Source organism: Euprymna scolopes, chromosome 35 (assembly GCF_053919585.1).
Source record: "Euprymna scolopes isolate OS-2025 chromosome 35, ASM5391958v1, whole genome shotgun sequence".
Lineage (NCBI taxonomy): Eukaryota > Metazoa > Mollusca > Cephalopoda > Sepiida > Sepiolidae > Euprymna > Euprymna scolopes.
This window is the reverse complement of record NC_136516.1, coordinates 10,317,703-10,341,918: the sequence shown is the minus strand read 5'-3', so window position 1 is coordinate 10,341,918 and position 24,216 is coordinate 10,317,703. Positions and strand designations below refer to the sequence as shown.

At 35.2% G+C, this 24,216-nt stretch overlaps 1 protein-coding gene across 4 annotated transcripts in view; it reads left to right on the top strand.

Moving 5' to 3' along the window:
- LOC145259677 (uncharacterized) overlaps positions 1-24,216 on the top strand; it is a 184,486-nt gene that overhangs the window by 112,048 nt on the left and 48,222 nt on the right. For all 4 annotated transcript variants that reach the window (XM_080117337.1, XM_080117336.1, XM_080117338.1 and 1 more), the window contains exon 3: positions 13,160-13,264. In XM_080117337.1, coding sequence (XP_079973463.1) covers positions 13,160-13,264 — 105 coding nt within the window. The remainder of the gene's footprint in view (positions 1-13,159; positions 13,265-24,216) is intronic.

Genomic DNA, 24,216 nt, shown 5'->3' with positions numbered 1-24,216 from the left:
CCCTGCTAGTATATAATATATATATATATATATATATATATATATATATATATATATATATATGATTAGTGTTTTTTTGGAAAAAGAAATCCAGCAGAGTGCTCAATTAAAAGGAAAATCCGAAAAATAAGAGCGTTTTTATATTTTGTGTTTTGTGTACAGAAAGTTGTTAGATGAAAGAAGTCATTGGTACCGTCGGTTTCAAGCCCGATAATTAGGACCGTTTTAGATATTCATATCACGCTCTCTTCATATATATATATATATATATATATATATATATATATATATATATATATATATATATATATATATATATACTAGCAGGGTGACATGACGTTGCCCAGGATTGAATGATGATTATGCATAGATCATCATACAATGATTAGATCACTCTGACTGACGTAAAAAATATTTAAAAATAAAATGTTTAATTTCAATGTTATTTCACGCGGTTAACGGTAGCCGTATGAATACGGCCCTTGCTAATCAAGCCCGAGATGGCATGTCTCGCTGGGTTTGAATCTATCGACTGGTGTTAATCGTGACACCCATCACTGAAGATTCCGCAAAGGATGAAACACTAGTGTCTGTAGGTATTTAATAATTATTATAGTAAATAATATATATGTAATTATTACTATAATTATTATTATTATTTTTTTTTTTTTAAGATTATTATTAAAAAATTTTTTTTTTAATCAGCTAATTCTGTTACAGTATCACCTGCCATAGGGGGCACCAACAATTTGCCCTCTTTGGGAATCTGATAAATCTTTCATTTAAATTTTTCTCAGTAATATGTAGTATCTGAAATAAGAAAAATAAAAAAAAGCAATTAATTCAGGACAACAATATCCGTAAATAAAAAAAATAAATAAAACCAACATTTTTGTTTTTTATATGTGTTTTAATATTTCTGAAAAAAATTACAATATCTTTTCATTATTTTTTTCAAATCATTACATATATATATCTATCTTGACTATTATATAAACGGTACTGTGTGTGTGTGTGTGTGTGTGTGTGTGTGTGTTCCCTATGGACTCGGAAGCAGCTAGGCTGATTTTTTAAATTTCACATGGATGTATTTGATGGTTCTGGGAGTGTTCTTACATAGGTTTTGTATCGGAATGCATCTGATAAGTATGGAAAATCGATAATCAAAAAAATCCTTTTTAAGAAAGAAGTCTGATTTTGGTCAAAGTTAACACTTTTATACAACCTAACATCACAAGTGCATTTGAGAAATTTTATCACTGCACAAGCAGAAAAGCCCCGACCTATAAAATCAACTTTTATAAGACAGGTGCTAGTCCGAAATCAATGTTTCTTTTTAGAGCACCATTGAACTATGATACTTGGATTTTTCATGTTTAACTTTAATTCAAGTAATTATGTAAAAATAATTTAATAAAATCAACAGTTGGTTCTTTCATAAGACAGGAGTTGGTCCAAAATGAATCTTTCTGTTTAGAGCACAAGTGAACCGTGATACTTGACTTTTGCATTTTAAACTTTAAGTGAAGCTATTATTTACTGATAGTTTTATAAAATCAACAGTAGATTCTCTACAGTGCAATGTAGACTACAATGTATTGTGGACTAAGTCACTGAGGGGAAGGTCCTGGATATGACCTTAAACTATATCCGATTGTGAGGCCCATGCTTGTGGGCTTTGAGGAGTGTGGAGCCATCTTTTAATTGCCATCCCAGGTCCACTCTGACCTGTTAGGGTCCCAACTATGGGTTTAATAGAAACCGACTTGAAAACAACATATATATTCTATTAAAAAACTTTTTCTTCAAAATCACTAGATTCGGCATTAAATAACCTGAAAAGGGTTGATATGCCGTAAAACAAAACCAACCAACCAACTGAGGGGAGGCATGTGAAGCTTCCTCCCGATACACTGCGAGTAGAGCAATCAATCAATCAATCGATTTGATTAAAAAAATTGGCGATTTCATCGATTTCGATGACAAAAGTATTAGAGGGTTGATTTAGACCCGGACAGCGTCGTGTCTCCCTGCTACTACAGATATATAATGAAGTTACACGCGTACACAGATTTTTATGTCTATTGATTTTTCAAGTAAAAGACAGTCGGATTCCCTTTCCTAATTACATTTTTTTTTTGAGAGTACAGAGCATTTATTTATTTTTTATTTTTTTCAGCCAATGAAAATATTTATATGGGAAATAATTGTCTCGCAACAACATAATTACGAGAATTAAATTTAGAAAATTCATTTTGCTGTCTCTCAAGAGTTGAACATTTCTTTTTTTCCCCCTTTCTTTTATCTAATTCCCAAATCAAATAAGATTGTAGAAAACGACTGTATTAATTGAATTTATCAACTCAGTAGAAGAAAAGCAGTAGGTATCACCCGAAGGAAATCGAACTCGAAAATAAAGTAATAATGTCTCTAAAAAGATAAGTATAATTTGATATGCTTATTCTAACAGGAAATAAACCAATCAGTCTTTTTTTTTTTTTTTTTTTTTTATGACCTTTATTGGTGTTTGTGTGTAAAAGTGCGTATGAGTGGGTGTGAGAAAATCAGCAACAGCCGAAGTATAGCTGATTAGAGAAAATATTAGCAGCAGCAGCCATTAAAGCACGGATAAAAATTAGCGAGTATGTGCAAGTTTGCGTCACAAGAAAAGGAGAGAAAAATACTGTACATGGTTGAAAGAGAAGCAAGTTGTCTACCGAGCAAGATAGATGTGTGAAAGTCAAGGGCGAGCTTGCGTCACAAAAAAAACAAAAAAACAAATAAAAAAACAAAAAAAACAAAAAAAAAAAAAAACACCACTCCATGTGGTTTAAAGAAAAGCAAGTGTGCACCAGGCAAGATATACGTATGAATGTCAAGGGCGAGCTTGTGTCACAAGAAAAAAATTATTCCATGTAGTCGAAAGAGAAGCAAGTTGGCCGAGCAAGATAGACGTGCGAGTTTAGTGTGAGAAAGCACTGGTTGTGTCTGCGTGAAGTGGCGAGAAGACAGGGACTTTTAAAAAGCATGTGTTTGTACGAAAAGATTTTGAAAAAATAATGAAATGCGCTGTTTTGGAAGAACCACAAATAAATGCATTTCGTTTAGATTAAAAAAAAAAAAAGTGATGAGCCGGATTTTTATTTCTTTTTGCTTGGTTGTTCCTTTGTGACGGTACCAAACGGCGTTGGGGGGGGGGGGTCTGGGAGAGTTTTGAACCGTAGCGACAAAATTAAAAATTGTAGCAGGTGAAAATTGCAACAAACACAAAAGGAGTGAATTCTTGCAGCTGGAAATTTTAAATCCACTTTCTTCTTGACTTGTCCAATCAGAAGCCAGCTCTCAGTCACATGACCGAGTATATAAAACGTGAAACCAGCAACAGACTCTCTCTCTCTCTCTCTTCCCAGTTCTTGCATACAGCACACCTCTCCATTGGAGCGCGACCTTTCTAGGAATCAAACTCCAGACCATGTGTGTGTGTGTGTGTGTATATATATATATATATATATATATATATATATATATATAATGTTGCCTGTCTAGCCACACTGATGAGCTGTGAAACAGCGAAACAGTACTATATGTGGATGACTATATATATATATATATATATATATATATATATATATATATGAACGTCTGTATGTGTGTGGTCACGAGTAGGCTCGTATATGGTTGACTATTTTAAAAAACTGATTACATATAATGATAGAAGATGTATCGAGACACAGGAATGGATATGTTTGATCTGGCAGAACGGTGGTTCATTAAAATTGTGGAGTCTGCATTCGCGCCTGATCCACAAAGTATGGAAATAAAAAAAATTCAAAATTAAACGTTTACAAGTGTTTTTCATATAGATGTACATAAGAATACTTTGATAAGTATGTTTTAACTTAAATAGGGATGGTATAATAAAATTGTGGGGTCTGCGTTTGCGCCTAGCCTCCATAGAATGGAAATAGGGGAAAACTTTAATAAAGACTTTTCATATCTATCTGCGTAAGTATACTTTGATAATTATGTTTCAGTTTGAAGAAATATGGTATAATAAAATTATGAGGTGTTCGTTCGCACCTGACCTCCATAGAATGGAAATATGTCACAAAGTTTAACAAGGTTTTTTAATATAGATCCACAGAATATTGTGATAAGTGTTTCAGTGTAAACAGGTATGGTATAATAAATTATGGGTTTTATCTATTTTATTTTTACTTTCATCATATTTTGCTTTATTTTTGATACCCTCAAATTCGAAGCTATCTCTTTACAACCCTTCCTTTTAATAACCTATCATAATTTCATAAATCAGAGTCCATTTTCTGTAGGCTGTTTTTGAACCCAGTCAACGACGGGTACTTTTGCTTGTATATATGTATATGTTGCCTGTCTAGCCGGACTGATGAGCTGTGAAACAGCGAAACAGTACTGTATGTGGATGACTATATATAGGCAGGGTTGTTAAATCCTACAATGATACTGACAAAATAGTTAGTGCTTTTAAAACCGGTAGACCCCGCAAAACTTTGGCAAGAGAAGATCGAATAATGCAGCATATGTCATTAAAGAACCGTTTTAAGTCTTGCAAAGAAATTAAAAGAGTTATGAATAGTACCTCATGTGTTAATGTGTCAAGACAGACTGTATCTCGACGACTGCAATAAATAGGGCTGTTTAATCGGACCCCAGGGAAGGCACAACTTGTTAGTTTGAAGAATAAGAAGTGATTAGAGTTTGTAAACAGATATGTAATTTGGACATATGAAAATTGGGCAAAAGTATTTTTCAGTGATGAAAGCAAGTTTAATTTATTTGGAAATGATGGAAAAAAAAACAATGTAAAGAGACGTATTGTTGAAAGATTAAGTGCAAAATGTACTAAGAAAACTGTCAAGTTTGGGGGCGGAAGCGTCATGGTATTTGGAATATTTTCTAACTAAGGTACAACGCCTCTGGTCTGGTTACAAAATCGTGTAAATGTGCAGATCCATAAAAACGTTCAAGATCATGTTGTGCCAATCATACAGAATTAAGGTTTCGATATGGCTACCTTTATGCAAGATAATGCCCCATGTCACAAGGCAAAGAAGGCTCGCTAAAGGTAACTCATTAGAGTTACCTTAGCGAGCAAGATTTCGAAATTATGGATTGGCCACCGCAAAGTTCTGACTTGAATCCAATAGAAAATCTTTGGAAAACCTTAGGAGTGAAAGTTATGGAAAGAAATTCCACTAACACGGAGGATTTGTGGGTGAAGCTTCACAAAGAATGATCTAAAATTAGTATCAAAGATTGTCAAGAACTGATTTGTTCTTGTAGTCGAAGATGTGCAGCTGTCATTTAAAGCAAGAACTCATTTACTAAATATTGATTGTAAATGTATTTTTATTGTTTTTTAGGCTGTTTACATTGTTTTTCTCAATTTTGCCCCTTACTTTTGGACGTTCTTATTTTGAAAATAAATAATTGTTATAATTCTTTTTCTATCCTTTGCAAATGATTCAAATTTTAGTATGTTATTATGGATGATAACGACTACCAGTTGTCAAAATTTCAGCTTTTTACAGTTGTTATTTCTAACAAATATTAGGTTTTAAAATGTTGTCCCTTAGTTTTGGATGTTACTGTATATGTATGTGTATATATGCATATATGTATGTATATGTATGTATGTATGTATGTATGTATAGGTATATGCATGTATATATAGGTGTATGTATATGTGTATATTTATGTATGTATATGTGTATATGTGTATATTTATGTATGTATATGTGTATATATGTATATTTATGTATGTATATGTGTATATATGTATATTTATGTATGTATATGTGTATATATGTGTATTTATGTATGTATATGTGTATATATGTATATTTATGTATATGTGTATATATGTATATTTATGTATGTATATATGTATATTTATGTATGTATATGTGTATATATGTATATTTATGTATGTATATGTGTATATATGTATGTATATGTGTATATATGTATATTTATGTATGTATATATGTATATTTATGTATGTATATGTGTATATATGTATATTTATGTATGTATATGTGTATATATTGTATTTATGCATGTATATGTGTATTTATGCATGTATATGTGTATTTATGCATGTATATATGTGTGTATGTATGTATGTATGTATATATATATGTATATGTATGCATATGTGTGTATGTATATGTATGCATATATGTGTGTATGTATATGTGTGTATCTATGTGTATATGTGTATGTATTATGTATGTATTTCTGTATATATGTGTGTGTATGTATATATGTATGTGTATATATGTGTGTATGTTGATATATATGTATATATATGCATGTATACCAAAGACCATCTTCAGTGTCATGTCTTTCTGAGGATGTGCAAGTCGCTGGTAGGACTAAAAAGTCATCTTCAGGCACATGGACTTTCAGTGACTGAAGGAGTGGCACTCGCCTGACAAGATGTTGCAATCATCATTATATATATATATATATATATATATATATATATATATATGATTTTCAAAATGTGAGAGATTTTTGTATAATAAATTCCACAGCCAAACAATGTCGCAGCCCACAAGAGCCATGACAGTCACCGAACCGGAAGTCCAAGACTCGAGTTTCGCCCTCATTTGGGCTCATCAGTTATACACATCCGAACTCAGGATTCGAAACCCGAGCTTCTTGCATGTGAGGCAAGCACTCTAACAACTGAGCAAACGCCCCGCACACAAGAATTTCTATTAACCAACACAGATCAAGCAAACCGCGCCGAAATCGGACTGTGAAATGGACCTACTTCGTCTCGACAAGGGACGCGGTCATCCAACCAGCTAATAACCCCAAGCCGATGACTCACAAGTAGGAGTTTTAACTCGAAAGGACGATACCATTCAGCAATGCTAACCAAACGAGTAACTTATGAGAGGATTTTCAGAATGTGAGAGATTGTATATAATAAATTCCACAGCCAAACAACAGTTTGCTTGATCTGTGTTGGTTAATAGAAATTCTTGTGTGCGGGGCGTTTGCTCAGTTGGTAGAGTGCTTGCCTCGCATGCAAGAGGCTCGGGTTTTGAATCCTGAGTTTGGATGTGTCTAACTGATGAGCCCAAATGAGGGCGAAACTCGAGTCTTAGACTTCCAGTTAGTTGACTGTCATGGCTCTTATGGGCTGCGACGTTGTTTGGCTGTGGAATTTATTATGTTTTGTTATGTTTTTTATTTATTTCGTTATTTAAATAAATTGCTATTATGTTAGCACAAAAATGTTTTTTGACGTTCAACTTAAAAAATGGCATTATTTTTGCAACAACCTAATACTTTTTTTGATATTTGTAGCTATTTTTTTCTGAAAAAGGTCTCTTAAAATAGGTTTTTTCTATTCCGTATTACAACTTTATTTATCTTTTTTTTTTCTTTTTTTTTTACATAGGCATCACCACATTATCAAGGCCAAGAGGCCACTCAAGGATAAGGGTTGAAGAGTGTACAGTAGAAATTGGACAATAGAGTAATCATTAGTAATGAAAATTTGGTAAATTTGATAATTTATATGGAACGGCTCATCAAGAACTTGTTTACGTTACCTCCCTTGCTTTTAGTTCAATTCCGCTGTTTCAAATCAGAAAATGGTTGATCAAAAATAGATTTTTTTTTTTTTTTTTTTTAATAGTTCTAGCAGATCTTTTACTCAATCATGTTTTGAAGTATTTTGGGAATTTTTGAGATTTTTGAGATTTTTGGAATTTTTGAGATTTTTGGAATTTTTACTAATTTCATAATACGTATTAGTGTTTTTACTTATGCATTATTTCAATTTTTTTTTTATTTTAGATTTTAGATATCTACTTATTTTCTGTCTGAAATTTCCTTTGCCCCCAAGAACTAGGTTTTGGTTAAACACAATACTATGGGGTTGCTTCTCGGCAGACTTCAACATAGTTACGTTTCTGAATTTCTGAGATTAGGATTTATAATTTGGTTTATTTGCACAACTCTTCTTAAGTATTATTCTCATAACGTTTCGACTGATGTAATCTCCGACCTTCTTCAGGTGTGTCTTGGATTTAAATAAAGGGTTCTGCTTCAAATCCCTTCAGATTCTGGAGTTCGACTTAAGGATTCCCGAGTTTGACAAAATAATGGGGCGTAACATATAATGTATTAAGTAAAATTCAGTTTCAAGTGACACTCTTCCTCTGTGCAGGCGATACTAAGAATACAATTGGGAATTCCTTAAGTCTTGTATCCAGTCATAGATGAGGAAACGAGAACATGCCAACAGCCGTGGATTACACAAAAAGTTCCATTTGAAATTCTGTGCAGATTCCCGAGTTTGGCAGTAAGATTCCTCAGTTCGACAAAATGCACTTGAAGAAGGTCAGAGGTTACATCGACCAAAATGTGAGAATAACACTGAAGATGAGAACTGTACTCTAAAGAACCCAAATAATACAAAACACAACAGAGTGGTTTTCAAGTTCAATGTTAACAAATTCTTGCCCGGGTCTACAAATAATAAATAGAAGAAATGAGTTCCGTTTGGACACATCTACTACACTAAGGATATTGAGTGCGTTTTTATTACTATTACATTACAAAGAAAGTTTTTGCGGAATTTTTAATTTTGATTTCAAATGATGTATTTTCGTTATCATACATTCACTTTAGATGTCATTTTAAAGAACTTTTTTTTTTTTCACTCCACCGAATCGTTTGAATTACAACCATTTTAGAACGTTGAAGGCAAGATGGAAAAAAAAAAGCAAATTTGCGCAATTTTCTTATTTCAATTCAAGCTAGGCCGAAAAGCTGTTGAAACAGCTCACGATATCAATGAAGCGTTTGGCTCAGGAACCACTACTGAACGCACAGCACAATGGTGGTTTAAGAAATTTCGTGGCAGCGACGATAGTCTTGAAGATGGTGCGCATAGTGGTTGGCCATCGGATGTTGACAACAATCAATTAAGATCATTAGTCGAAGTGTTGGAGAACTTGCTTCTGAATTAGACATAACGTATACAACGATTTCCAACTATTTGAGAGAGATTGGAAAAACAAAAAATCTTGACAAATGGGTGCCTCACGAATTGAACGACAACCAAAAGAAACGCCATTATGAAGTGTCATCTTCCCTTCTTTTATGCAACAAGAACGATCCGTTTCTCGACCGGGTGGTGACATGCGATGAAAATGGGTGCTTTACGATAACAGGCGATGGTCAGCTCGATTTTAACCCTTTTTTGACCCCTTAAAAACTATTTTAACTGGTTAAACACTCATAAAAGAATGGTCCATAAAAAATTCAATCATTTGAGGCTCCTAGCGCACTCTGCGACTTTTTGTTTTAGTAGAAATAGAGTTTGAAAATATGGAGACAGACAGACGGACAGATATACTGAGTTTTATAAATTAGATTATCTAGCGACTGATATGAGATAAAAAAAAAGAAAGAAAGTTAAAAAAAGAAAAAGGAAAAGGAATCTTAAGATGATCAGATTGCTATGTCTGGAGATAGTTATCGTTTTTTTTTTTTTTTTTCGTGCACAACAATTTTTTAATGAAAGTTCAAACGTGGAAACAAACAAAAAATCGCATATTCTTATGCATATACTTATTTTTGTATAAATACACTAACGGAGGAAGTGGGGCGTAAAATACGCTTAAATATGATATTTTAATTTATCAAGATTTCGTACAAATTATTATAGAGTCGTGATTTCAAAAGTAAAAAAAAAAAAGCATTTGGGTGCCATCAGCTATAAACGAAACCGAAACTATTCATTCAAATCTGGCGACACTACCACTGTACCAACGTAACACACATATGAACCAATCAAAAATAACCTAAGATGAATTTAAAAACTGTATAACGATTTTTATTAATCTTGACCTTTTTTTTTTTTTTTGGTCCCCTTAAAAACTATTTTAACCAGCTAAAGACCCATAAAAGAACGGTCCGTAAAAAATTGAATCATTTGATGCTCCTAACCCCGCTCTGCGACTTTTAGTTTTGAAGAAGACAGACAGACATATAGCCTTTTATATATTAGATTTTATTGTAATCTAAATTTCTTTAACCATATACGAGAGCTTCTTCTGTCCGGAAACACCGTTGGGAACTTGTCGTCAGAGAGACATAACTGTTACTCCCCCCCCCCCGCCAAGTTTAGCCTACCAGTTGAGGTCGTGTGGTGTGGCTGGGATTTTGTTACATCCCTTATTAGAGCGATCGGCAAGAAGTAGGCAAACACCTAAGCCCCCCCCCCCCGGGCATAGTGTGGACTAGTTATTATTACACTACTCTACAAACATGTTAGTGTGCGACTGTGTGTCGGTTGGCACTAACCCTAATCGGGTTTAACTGGCTTCCTCCAAAGGAGGAAATTTCATGGGACTATGAAATTCGCAAGCGATCCCCAGTCGCATGTGTATCCCTGTTAGGAGAGATGACGATGTTAGGTTTTTGCAACTCTTGCAGGGAGGTGTTGACGTCCTCCTACATGCAGCGCCTGGAATTCCCAAATTGGTCACCCGTTTTAGTAATGGCCAGGCTCAACATTGCTTAACTTCGGTGATCTGACAAGAACCGGTGTGTCAATGTGATTATGCCAATATAAAAAGTACTATAACTACATGCACCTTAAACCACACAGAAATATACTGCTTAATTATACCTTTATTTATTTGATTTTTCTTATAATTTTTTTGCGTTAGACAAAAAAAATTATATATATATATATATAGAGAGAGAGAGAGAGAGCGAGAGAGAGAGAGAGAGAGATCGATCTTCTATATGTATCACAAACGTTTTCGATTCTTCGTCAATTCCTCTTTCTGCGATTTTCGGACCACGGAATTTAAAATTGCTAACATCTTTCCTAGAACAGTGATAAAACGTTCTCTCGGCATCTAACCGAGTTCGTGCACCTGTTTCACAGCTACCTTTTAAAATTCGCTTCTTTTCTTAAATTTTTTTGGTCATTTGTTTTTTTTTTTTTTCACCTTGGGATGATCCGACGAAGAATTGGAAACGTTCGTGATACATATGGAACAAACTTTTTTTCTTGATAAAAAAAAAAACAGATAAGAAAAATCGAAAACGTAAAAAGAGTAAAATTAAGACAAGATTTCTGTTATTTTTAGCAATATTTGCTTATATATATATATATATATATATATATATATTGTTTTATTTTGTGTATTGATATTTATATTAAAAATCCTTTCTATTTCTATTTATTTAAAAAGGAAATACAACTTTGTTATATATGGGTCATAGAATTGCATTCATCTGCAAAAGATCTAGCTAATTTGCATATTCTTTTAAACATTTATTTTAATTAATTCCCTATTTATTTTTTTCGGTTTTTTCATGGGATGATCATCTAGAGTTAAGTATTACATGTAATTATATTCATGCAGATATTCTATATGATTTATACTTGTGTAATATTTGCGTAAAAAGCTTATAGTAAACATGAATCTCTTACTATATATATATTTATGTATGCGCATATATATTTGTTTAAAAAAATTTACCTACCAAACTCCTCTGTCAGTTTATGGTCTGCAGATATGAAACTTAATATATAGGGTATTCGAACCCATTTGAAACTTTATATTTGGGTTTTAGCTGGGGAAAATTGGTACAAAAGTATGTAAATTAAAAAAATGGAATTTGCCAGGTGAAGGTCGAACGACGGCATTATGAATATGCATGCGTAACGTAATAGTTACTAGTTCATGTTTTAATTTTTAACCTTGCAGGAAACATGTCTTCATAGCTCAAGCATTAACATCAAAGAAAAAAGTAAATCGTGAGCTAAACGTTTTGGTTTCGATTCTCAGTGGTAGCACACGAGTCATTTTTAAAAAATTTTTTTTAAATCATTACAATATATATTGGGTCTAAAATAATAATAAATACAAAATCTGCATTAATTAAAATATCATATTTAAGCATATTTTACGACCGGGCAATGTCGGGCAGCCTGCTAGTATATATATATACTATATCTCTATATAAATAAAATGAACTCATTTTTTCCCGTCGGATTTTGACCTTAATAGGATTAAAAATCAAGATATTTCATGCAAATATAATATGCACAAACGGCAGAACAATATCTGAGGTGTCTTATAGGCTTATTATTTCTCAAATTTCTCGATAATCTTAGATTTCTATACTTTTTCTGCTGAGAAGTCACGGCCAAAATCGGTTAAGATCAATGGAAGGGGTAAAATATTTTCTCTCTAATAAATTCCTCCTCCCCCTGCCACCACTTAACACCGTTGTGGGATCGTTCACAAGGAACAGTTGAGAAGAGAACACCGGTTTGGCTTCGTAGTTCTTTCATGTGAAGTTATTTAAAATCACTAAACTAAGCTGCAGTGCTCTGTGGCGTAGTGGTTAGCGTGCTGGACAATTCACATTATATTTTCACGTTCGCGCCGACCTACCGTAGTCGTTTTTTTTTTTTTTTTTTTTTTTTCCTAAACAACTGGAATGGACTTTTCTTGATGGCCGAACTGTTAACGTTGCAGATGTTTTTTTTTTGTTTTTTTTCACACTTTATTTTCCTACTTTTACTCATGACTCCGGGTTTGATCCTTCCTACTTACCTGCCATAACATTTTTTAAAACTCCCCCCCCCCCATCCCGGAAACAAACACTCGGGCAACGCCGGGTACCCCCGCTAGTATTAAATAATTATTTTGACAGAAAAGTATTCAGTAAATTGTACCTGTTTTCCACTTTAACATTTTCCTTTAAAAAGACGACTTTTTTCCGCAAATAAGTAGTTTTCTGGATATTGAGCAATGTCATTTTTTATATTACTGCTCGTGGATGTCTTGGTACGTGCGAGCTTGCATGCAGTTTTTTGGTTGCTTGCATGTACGAAGATGGCCACCAGCAATAACATCAGAAGCGACATAACTTATATCCGGAAAACTTCTTATTTGCGGAAAAGTTAAATGCGATATTCGTTTTCAGCATACCTGAAAACCTGGAAAAGTCGTCTTCTTAAAGGAAAATGCTAAGGTGGAAACCAGGTGAAAATTTATCTTTTATTCTTTAATAATTTTAAAATTTAATTTTTCTTTTTTCCATTTTTTTTTTTTTTTTTCAGCTTTGCAACGAGTAATAAAACACGGAAGTGAAGCGACACGGCATGCAGGCCGGGGCATCTTCTGGGAACTTCAGTCAAGCAGTGTTTATATTCCTTATACTCCAGGTACGGCAGTCCCTTTTTATCCTGTTTAGTAGCAGGACTCTGTGAAAGGTCAACAATTGTTTGCCTACATGAAAATACATGTTAACTAAATAGGGTATGTTTGCATTGGTCGTCATTGTTTCAATGGAGATAACTCTATTTTACTAAAAAAAAAAACTCATTTAATCTTTCTTACAAGAATTTGAGACGCTAAAACATTTAACATTTCAAAAACGTTAATTACAAAAAAAGGAAGGAAATGTAGATGAATTTCGATTTTTTTTTTTTTTTTTTTTTGACTCCTTTTTTACAACTTTTTTTACTAGTCGCCAACCTTATAGATCTCGGACTGTCAGCTAAGCTTCAACCTGTGTCGCATCGACAAAATGTTGCTTCCCTCTGCCTGTTTTACAAGTATTTCAATGGTAGATTCTCCAACGAACTACAAGCCCTTGCATCCCCCCAACAAACCCAACGAGCAATAAAATCACACGACTACACAGTAGAAATCCCTAGATGCCAGAAAGCCTTCTACTCAAATAGTTTAATTTAAGGCAAAATAGAAAACGTCACGGCAGTCTCCTTTAATAAACCCTAACTTAAATTAATACATTAACAAAAAGTTGCAACTTTTTTTTAAAAATCAATTCCTTTGCAATTATCAATCAATATTTTTTTTGTAATCTTAAAGCTTATATTTTTGTTACCTATAAAAAAAATCTCACCTGTCTGTTTAAATGTATGCATGTATGTATGTATGTATGTATGTATGTTTGTATGTATGTATGTTTGCATGCATGTATGTATGTATGTATGTTTGTATATCTCGCAAAATATTTTGGCAGAGGCGACAGATTTTCCAAAAATGGGTATCATTTTGAAGTTTGACCCTTCGGATGACAAATATCGAAAAATTAGCCAAAAACATTAATTGCTTCACCCTCAACTGGGCACTTTTCTACAGGGAGGGGTCGCTTTTTTTCGTCGATATTTTCGAAAGTTATTCCCCTCTTTTCGATTGACTAGTCTTAATTTAAACCTACTTCACTTCCGGTTCGGTGATGGGCGCAAGAGCAAAAACGTTACTTTTTTTTTTCACATTCTTTTCCTCCTTCATGGTATGGGTTTTAGCCTGTCTGCCTACTACCACTTTTTTTTTTTCTCAACACACACCTCCAAACACTCAGGCAACACCGGGCACCCAGGCTAATCTATTTATAAAAGGGAAAGTGTGTGTGTGTGTGTAGAGAGATACTTCTCAACCTATATACTTAACAAATTTTTGATTTACAAACTTGAAATTTGGTATATAGGATATTCAAATATGTAGAAAACTTTTTAATTGGTTTTCATTCGAAAAAAAAAAGGGCTACTAAGGGATCAAAACTGAAAAATTGGTACTTGGAGATCATCATCGGATGCTTAAATATGCTGGCAAGCTGGTCTAATGGTTATCGTATTTGACTCACTATCTTTATGTTTTGGTTTCGATCTCAGCTCAAGTATTTTTTTTTACTTAGAAGAAGTGAACTGTTTAGAAAAAACGTAATACTCGCATGCACATGTCTCAATTTCTGTATCAACTTCTGCATCAACTAAAAGTAATTACTGAGGATGTAGTTTAGAAACTCAGCATTCCTATCTCGTTGTGGTTAATCATCTAAAGAAGGCCAGAGGATGAGTTGGCCGAAATGTTGTGAAACAACACCTCTGAAGATAAGGATAATAGTCCCCAAATAAATAATGATATAAATGCTGGAGTACCCCAGGGGTCTATCTTTGGACCTTTATTGTTCCTGATATTCATAAATGACCTCCCTGATAAAATTGTTTCGGAGATGGGTATATTTGCCGATGACATCACCCTCTATAACAGGCATGAGGGGAAAACAAATCAACACATATCTAAGGAAATGGCAGAATCACTAGAGGATTATCTTCAATCTGTAGTGGAATGGGGACATAAATGGATGGTAACATTCAATGCTGCTAAGACTAAGCGTGTTTCCTTCAATAACTACAAGAAACCTTTTCTACCACCAATAGCAATGGCTAAGAATACACTGCCTGAAAGTACTTCCTTTAAACGCCTCGGCCTAACGTTCACAGGGAACATGAACTGGAATATATACATTGAGAGCATTGCCAAGGCTGCTGCAAAGAAGGTGGGCTCTCTCTACCGTGCTAGAAAATTACTTACGCCTGAAAGTATCCTGTACCTCTATAAGGCCACCATTCGCCCATGTATGGAGTACTGTTGTCACATTTGGGCTGGTGCATCTGCTACTAGTCTCTCACTCTCACTCCTTGACAGAGTTCAAAAGAGAGTTGCCAACCTGATAGGTCCTGAACTGTCATCTAAGCTTCAGCCTCTGTCCCCTCGATGAAATGTTGCATCACTCTGCCTCTTCTACAAATACTTTAATGTTGAATGCTCTGACGAACTGCAAGCACTTGTACCTCCTCGACGTGACTACCCCCGACGGACCCGACAAGCAGCTAAGTCCTACCCCTTTACAGTAGAGATCCCTAGGTGTAAGAAAGCCTTTTACTCCAATAGTTTCTTCCCCAGAACTACAAGTCTTTGGAACTCCCTTCCGGGATTCTGCATTCCCAACTGCACTGATATGCAGAAGTTCAAGTGTAATGTGAACAAACATCTTTCTACTCATCTCCCTTCATAATGCCCCCGCAAATTGTCCCCGATAGTAGCCCCCTACTTCAAAGTGGCACTTGCCTTGTTTGGGGTGAAGATTGGATAAAAAAAATAGACAAATAAATAAACAAATAAATAAATATTAAATAAGCAAATAAATAAATATTAAAAAAACAAATAAATAAATATTAAAAAAAGTAGATAAAAAAATCATTTTCTCTTGCAATTACTCGAATGCTTTGTTTAATAAAAAATTACAATATTGTCGCATTTTTCAATTTTTGTTATTAATTTTATAAAAACTTTATTACATAATTACAGTAATTGGATGTGCCACTCAAATTCTTAATAAGTAGTCGCCCTTGTTTAATAAATATTACAATTCCTTGGCAATTATCATCACGTTTTTAAATAGTCGCATCTTTTTGTTTTTACAATTCCTCGAAGTTGTATTTTCTTGATTAATAAAAAAATCGCAAAAAGATAGTCAAAAAAAAAAAAAAAAATTCTTCTGCAATTAGGGTCCTAAATTCTTGTATGCAAAACTGAACGAATCTATTAATAAAATGGAGTTATCCCCCTTAGCACAATGACGGTGATTGTGAAAGCTCTCTAAATAGTGTTTTAAAAAATTTAACAAATGTCAGTTTTTGAAGTCGATGGCGATGATAGGATTTTAATTATGATGCCTTATTTGATTTTTAAAACAATTTCAAAATTAGTAAAATCTTACGCAATCAACGCTACTAGATAACCATCAATAGCATTTTTCGTACTTCATTATTTTTTTATAGACGGCAGAAGTGTAACGTAATTCCTATCCCTATTTCTATTTCTTCCCCCTCGTTTCCCTCTCCTAACCCCCGCCCTAACTCTAACGTACCCCTCATCCTTCTCCATCCAACCCATTTCTCTTTCTAGACACACACACACACACACACACACACACACAACTCGAGTCACCATAAAAGAAAGAATGTAGAACTATCGTTTCCCCGGGGAGAGTTTCTTGATTTGTCCGTTTCTTGTGAATGTTTCCAGAACGGTTGTTCAATCCTGGCATAGCACCAGCAGCCCGGGGCAATAAAGCCAATGAAATGATAGGCATATCCTCTTACATCAAGGGGTCGATATGGCGTCGGCTATAATCAGCTATGTATCGGCTGGTGCGGGTTTGGTCGTCTTTACGGGCAACATTTCCATCATTGTTAATCGCAGGCAGGGACCTTTAATGAAATGAATGCTGTTTCTGCAGATAGAACGCTTGTATAAATAATGAACAAAAGCATTTTTTTATAAAAATATAATTCTTTTATTTTAAAAGTGGAGGAGCTTATTAAAACTGACCCTATCTGTCTGTCGTCGATGGCTTCAAGCTTCAATTTTTTGCGATCCACCTGCTCAGCATCCCAGCTGTTGTTGATATTCTTGATGTATGACCAAACAAAGTAGTCCAGCAGGTTCAGGTTGAGGGGGAAGAAGGGCTAGTAAGAGAAAGGTACAAAATCATAGTACTCCTTCTGAAGCCAAGCCTGGATCTCTTTGGACTTGTGGACAGGCGCCACGTCCTGTTAATGTAGACATTGGTTACCTCCCTTGCTTCAGTTACATGGTTACCTCCCTTGCTTGTGGTGATATAAATAGGAGTCGGCCATCTTAGTTTAGTCAGTTCGTTCGTACAGTTTAGACAGACTACAAGTGTCTCAACAAATGGTAGCAGAGATATCCCTCTGTGTGCGACAAAACGAAAAAAAAAAAAAAAAAAAAAAAATTTTTTTTTTTGTACAGCTTGTCTGTAGCACTAGACAGATCGGATATCGGATATGGCAACTTCGAACAAACAACCTCCATTGTTGGAGGGGGAGGATGTTTACGAGAACTGGAAACAAGACGTTGAAATGTGGTCGTTGTTCACGGATCTTTCTGAGGAAAAAAAAGGGCCAGCAGTGTTTTTGACGCTACCACCGAATATTAGAGAATGTGTCCGTGAATTGCCAACAAGTGACATCGGCGGACGAGATGGCGTGAAGATCTTAATAAAGAAACTGGATGACATATATTTAAAGGATGAGCACACGCGCGCTTACATGACTTTTAAGGAATTTTACACTTATAAAAGATCGTCAGGTACCAGTATAAATGACTTTCTTGTTCGTTATGAGTTTTTGTACCAAAGATTAAAAAAATTCTACATTATTCTACCGGAAGGAGTGCAAGCTTTTCTTGTTTTGAACGCGGTTAACATATCGGAAGAGAACGAAAAATTAGCGCGGACAACGTGTTCTGTTTTGACGTATCAAAACATGAAGGAATCGATAAAGAAAGTATTTGGTGACATTTACTGTGATGAAAATGTACCGGCAGTGAAATCAGAGCCCGAAATCGTCAACTATAATTATTCTAAACCGGGTAACAACAAAAGGCGTTTTCGTCGAGGACAATCTAATCCATGTGACCGAAGTGGAAATGTGTTGTTGTGTTACAAATGTCAGTCTCCGAACCATCTAATTAGAGAGTGTCCTAGAAATACGCCCAGGTTTACGGAAGCGACAGAACAAATACACATTACGTTGTTCATTCAAGAAAATATTTATTTGAACAGTACAAATGAAAAAATCTCAAATCTTGTAAAGGAAACATTTGGAATGGCAGTCTTGGATTCTGCTTGTACTCGCACACTGGCTGTCGAAGTGTGGCTTGATGTTTATTTAGATACTTTAAATGAAAGTGACCTGCAACTAGTGAAGTATACGAACTCAGACCGGAGTTTTTGTTTTGGTGATGGAGTGGCTGTCACAGCAATTAAAGTTGCTAAATTTCCGGTTACACTCGGAGGTATAAGAGTTTATATCGAAGCAGATATTGTGAAAAACGACTTGCCTCTTCTATTAAGTCACAAATCAATGAAGACAGCAGGAATAGTGCTAGATTTCCGGAAAGATATGTGCTGGATTTTTGATAAATGTATTGAACTAAAGACCACAACTTCAGGGCACTATTGTCTTCCCTTAACAAATAAGTTGTTGGATCATAGTGGTACTAAGAACATTGTATTACATGTTCAGAATTTTGGTCAGTGTTCTTTCACAGAAAAAAAAAAAAGCAGAAAAACTTCATCGACAGTTTGCTCATGCCTCGAAGGAAAAACTTGTTTCCTTGGTTAAAAAAAGTGGCAAATTCAATGACAAGGAATTTATAAAGGCGATTGAGGAGGTTTGTGAAAACTGTCAAATTTGCCTTAGATTTAAAAAAGCTCCACTGCGACCGGTTGTGGGATTGCCTCTTGGCAATAGATTTAATCACACAGTTTGCATGGATTTGAAAGAGTTCATCCACAATGAGGTGTGGATACTACATCTCATTGATGCCGCTACCAGGTATTCAGCGGCAACATTGATCAAAACAAAGAAGAAGGAGGAGATCATCAAAAACATCTTTATGATGTGGATTACCTATTTCGGATCTCCTGTTCGTTTTCTGAGTGATAATGGGGGTGAATTCAACAACGAACACTATAGACAGATGAATGAAAAACTCAACATAGAGACCTGTACTACTGCCGCAGAAAGTCCATTCAGCAACGGTACTGTAGAACGTCATAATTTGATAGTTGCTGAGGCAATGAAAAAAACAATTGACGATGAGAAGTGTGAACCTGAAATTGCCTTGGCATGGGCTATTTGTGCAAAAAATGCCCTCCTCAATTACTCTGGACACAGTCCAAATGAACTTGTATTCGGTTTCAATGTAAATACACCCTCAATTCTGACAGACCAGTTACCTGCTATGGAGTCCTCTACTACAAGTGACATGGTGAGAAAAAATTTAAATGCTCTCCATAGTGCAAGGAGAAACTTTTTGGAAGCTGAGTCCAGTGAGAGAATTAGGAGAGCTCTCAGGTCTAATGTCAGAACTTATGCTGATGAAGATTATGCTACCGGAGACCAAATCTATTATCGGAGGCAGGGTTTTAAAGGATGGCGTGGTCCAGCAAAAGTGTTAGGCAGAGAAGGCCAGTTTGTCTTAATCAGACATGGCGGAGCATTTTATAGGATGCATCCGTGCCAATTGATGAAAGTGAATAAAAACAACGAAAAAAGAACAAAAAAGCTGAAATGCTGGGAAACACTACAGAAGGGAAGAATGAATACCTTTCAGTTGAGGAGGAGGAGTTGCAGAATCAAGTGGTAGAAAGTGAAGATATAGACAGAGAAGAAGTTGTTGATAGTTCTACCAGTTTAAGAGATAAGACTGAAAAACCTGGCCGAAATAAGACCATAACTTATAAAATAAATGGAAGTGGGGAGTGGAAGAAAGGAAAGGTTATGTCAGTACAGCCTAAATCAACTGGCAAATATAGTCATTGGATCAATATAGAACCTGAGGATGAAAACGAGGATCAAGTTTGTATCAACTGGAATCATATTGATCATTGGAGAGAAGTGCCCCAATATACTGAACAGGAAAATGTAGTCCTGCTCACCGCTGAACAAGAGCAGTCGAAAGCTGTAATGGATGCCAAGCATAAAGAAATAAAAAACATGAACACCTATGAAGTATTTGAATGTGTGCCATACACAGGTCAAAAAACAATATCCACAAGATGGGTGATTACTGAAAAATTCAAGGATAATCAGAAAACAATGAAAGCTCGCCTTGTAGCACGAGGCTATGAAGAAAATAGTAATCTGAAAACGGACTCCCCAACATGTAGCCGTGAAGCTATGCGAATGGTCATGCTAACCGCATCAATAAAGAATTGGATGCTGCAGACCATAGATTTTACCTCAGCCTTTTTGCAAGGTGGTATTTTAGAGAGAGATGTGTACCTGAGGCCACCATCTGATGTTTGTCTTAAATCTCAAGTGTGGAAATTAAAAAGATGCATCTATGGATTGAATGATGCTCCACGGGCATGGTACAAGAGAGTTATTCAGGCTTTGATTGAATTAAAAGGAGTAGCAAGTGCTTATGATAATGCATTGTTTTTGTGGCATGATATTAAAGGAAATTTGACTGGAATTCTTGCTATGCACGTGGATGATTTTGTTTTCTGTGGAAACACAGAGTTTGAAAGGGATGTGATTGCAACATTGAAAGAAAAATTTAAGGTGGGATCTCATGAAAGTGGAACATTCAAATATGTTGGACTGAATGTTAATCAACAGGAAAATGGGATCACTGTAGAACAAGATCTATATGTATCTTCCATATCTCCAATAGAAATAAGCAAAGGGAGGATACTGAGGAAAAATGATGAACTGGATGAAGAAGAAAAGCATGAGTTGAAGAGACTTGCAGGTCAGATGATGTGGGTTTCAACTCAAACACGCCCTGATATAGCTTTTGATGTGTGTAAAATGAGCAACACTGGAAAGCATCCCAAAGTAAAAGCCTTATTTGAGGCGAATAAAGCCTTATCAAAATTGAAATCCAAGAAGGGTTCTATAACATTTCCAAAATTGGGAAAGCCCTCAGATTTACACATTTTGTGTTATACTGATGCCTCTTATGCCAGTCTGGAAGATGGATCTTCACAGGGTGGTTTTGTTGTCTTTATTGGAGGAAGTACTGACAAAATGGCCCCCATGTGTTGGGCGTCAAAGAAATTGGACAGAGTGACAAAAAGCCCATTGGCCTCAGAGACTCTTGCTCTGAATGAGGGAGCTGATGCTGGTGTTTTGACTGCGGTTATGATACAAGAGGTATTTCAGTTATCTAAATTGCCAGACGTTCTCTGCAAGACAGATAATGCATCACTTGTGGAGACATTGAATTCCAACAATCTGGTAAGTGATCGACGATTGAGAATAGATGTAGCAAGGCTGAAGGAAATGAAGAGTAGAGGAGAGATACAGATAGAATGGATCAAGGGTTGTGATCAGGTCTCTGATTGTTTGACCAAGGCAGGAGCTTCGTCTGAGCTTCTAAGGGACTTGTTAAATCAGAAATAAATTATTCACTTGAGGACAGCAGCAATGTTAATGTAGACATTGGTTACCTCCCTTGCTTCAGTTACATGGTTACCTCCCTTGCTTGTGGTGATATAAATAGGAGTCTGCCATCTTGGTTTAGTCAGTTCGTTCGTACAGTTTAGACAGACTACTGCGACACCCAGGGTCTGCCAGCCGCCACCTGATTGCACTAGGGGATCACTACGCTCTTCAGCACATCTAGGTACACTTTGGTGTTGGCTTTCAAGCTGAATTCGAAGATGTGATCTGGCATGATGTGGCCCTCACTTGAAACCATACCAAAGACCATAATAACATGGCAGGAAACTTTGTTTTCATCACCCTGGGCACATCCCTGTTATTCATGGCAATCCAGTGATGCATTTTGCGGGTGCTGGCAATGGTCCTGTTATAATTTGGATCAGTAGAGAGCATGAGTTGTACAGCGGCACATCTCCGATCTCACTCGTTGAACATTGTGTCACTTTTAGAGATGATAGAAGGCTCCTATTGCTCTTGGGATTTGTACACAACTGGTCCATTAGTAGATGGTCTACAACAATAAAAAAAAGAAAACCGGGTTTCATCAAACGGAAATGGATATGTTGTCTTTTCTGGGGAGAAAAGTTTATGGTTCCACTCTGTCTAAAAACCAGGAGAATTTGTCTCTTGGCGGTTATGCTCGATTCATACACCTGTGGCAGTTGGACTGATGTATACTGACACCCTTCATTTGCTGTATTAGTTTTTATTGTTCAATATATTTTGGTTCCAATAATTACTGAGTTGTGTCTTTCAACCATCTAACTTCTTAAAGAATAATTGTTTTTTTTTTCTAAGTCTTAGATATTATTGGTTGGTTATGATATGATATTACTATTCTGGTGATATTCCCCTTTGTATATAATGGGCTATTCTAACCTCTATCTGTTTGCTCATATTATAAGCTCTATCTCCTATTTGGTTTTATCAAGCTTTTACATCTGGCTGAGATAATTTTATAAATATTGATTCTTTAATATTTATAATATACTTGAGTTTTACCATCTTGGATCATTTTGGTAATTTTAATTGTAATTTTATTTTATATATATATATATATATATATATATATATATATATATATATATATGTTATCTTTCCCATGTTTATCTATCAATGTGTCTCTCCATCTATCTATGGTTGGTTGGTTGGTTTTGTTTTACGGCATATCAACACTTTTCAGGTTATTTAATGCCGAATCCAGTAATTTTGAAGAAAACTTTTTAATAGAATATATATATTTCAAGCCAGTTTCCATTTAACCCACAGTTGGGACCCTAACAGGTACTACTGGTCAGAGTGGACCTGGGAGCAATAGCAATTAAAGGGTTGCTCCACACTCCCCAAAGCCCGCAAGCTGGGGCCTCAACACGGATATAGTTTAAGGTCATATCCAGAACCAGATATTATTGGAATGTTACCCAACACATAGCCTTAGTCGTAAAGTAGACAAAAAATAAGAAAGAACTTCAATTCACGTTTTCCCGTTGTAACAACGACATTTTTTTTCTCATTCTCGCATCGCTCATGACTTCTCGTTACGTCTGTGACGTCGCTCACGTGATCATTTCCTTTCTTGTAGTCTTTTTCCTAACAGTGATATCATTTCGCATTTTATATACATTTGCATTTTTTCTTTTCAGAAATTAAGCATATTTAAAAAAAAGAATACTTATGTAGATTTCTTGTTGATTTTTTTAAACAATAAATATACTTAAGTAGCATATTCACCTCAAAGATCGTTTGACTGAGAGAATCGCCCATATTTCATTTGGATGTAGATAAATAATATTTTAAAAAAAAATGCTTAATATCTTTGTTGAGTATTTTTCAAGTTTTTTTGCAAGACATACATACAAACGTTTGCCCTTTCTATTATAAATAATTCGCCTGGGTGCCTGGCGTTTCCCGGGTGTTTGGAGGTGTGTGTTGAACAAAAAAAAAAAAGTGGCAGGCAGGCAGTACCATGAAGGAGGAAAAGAACCTGAAAAAAAGCAAAAAAACCTGATGTCTTTGCCATTGCATCCATCATCAAACCAGAATTGGCGAAGGTTTAAATTAAGGCTAGTCAATCAAAAAGAGGGGATGATATCCAAAAATATGGCAAAAAAAAAACCCCAACTCCACTTTGTAGAAAAGTGCCCACTTGAGGGTGAAGGAATTAATGTTTTTAGCCAATTTTTTTATATTTGTCGTCCGAAGGGTCGGTCTTCAAAACGATTCTGATCTCGTAAAAATCCGTCGCCTCTCTTGCAAGTTTTAGGCAGACATACAAACATACATGCAAACATACATACATTTTAAACAAACAGGTGAGATTT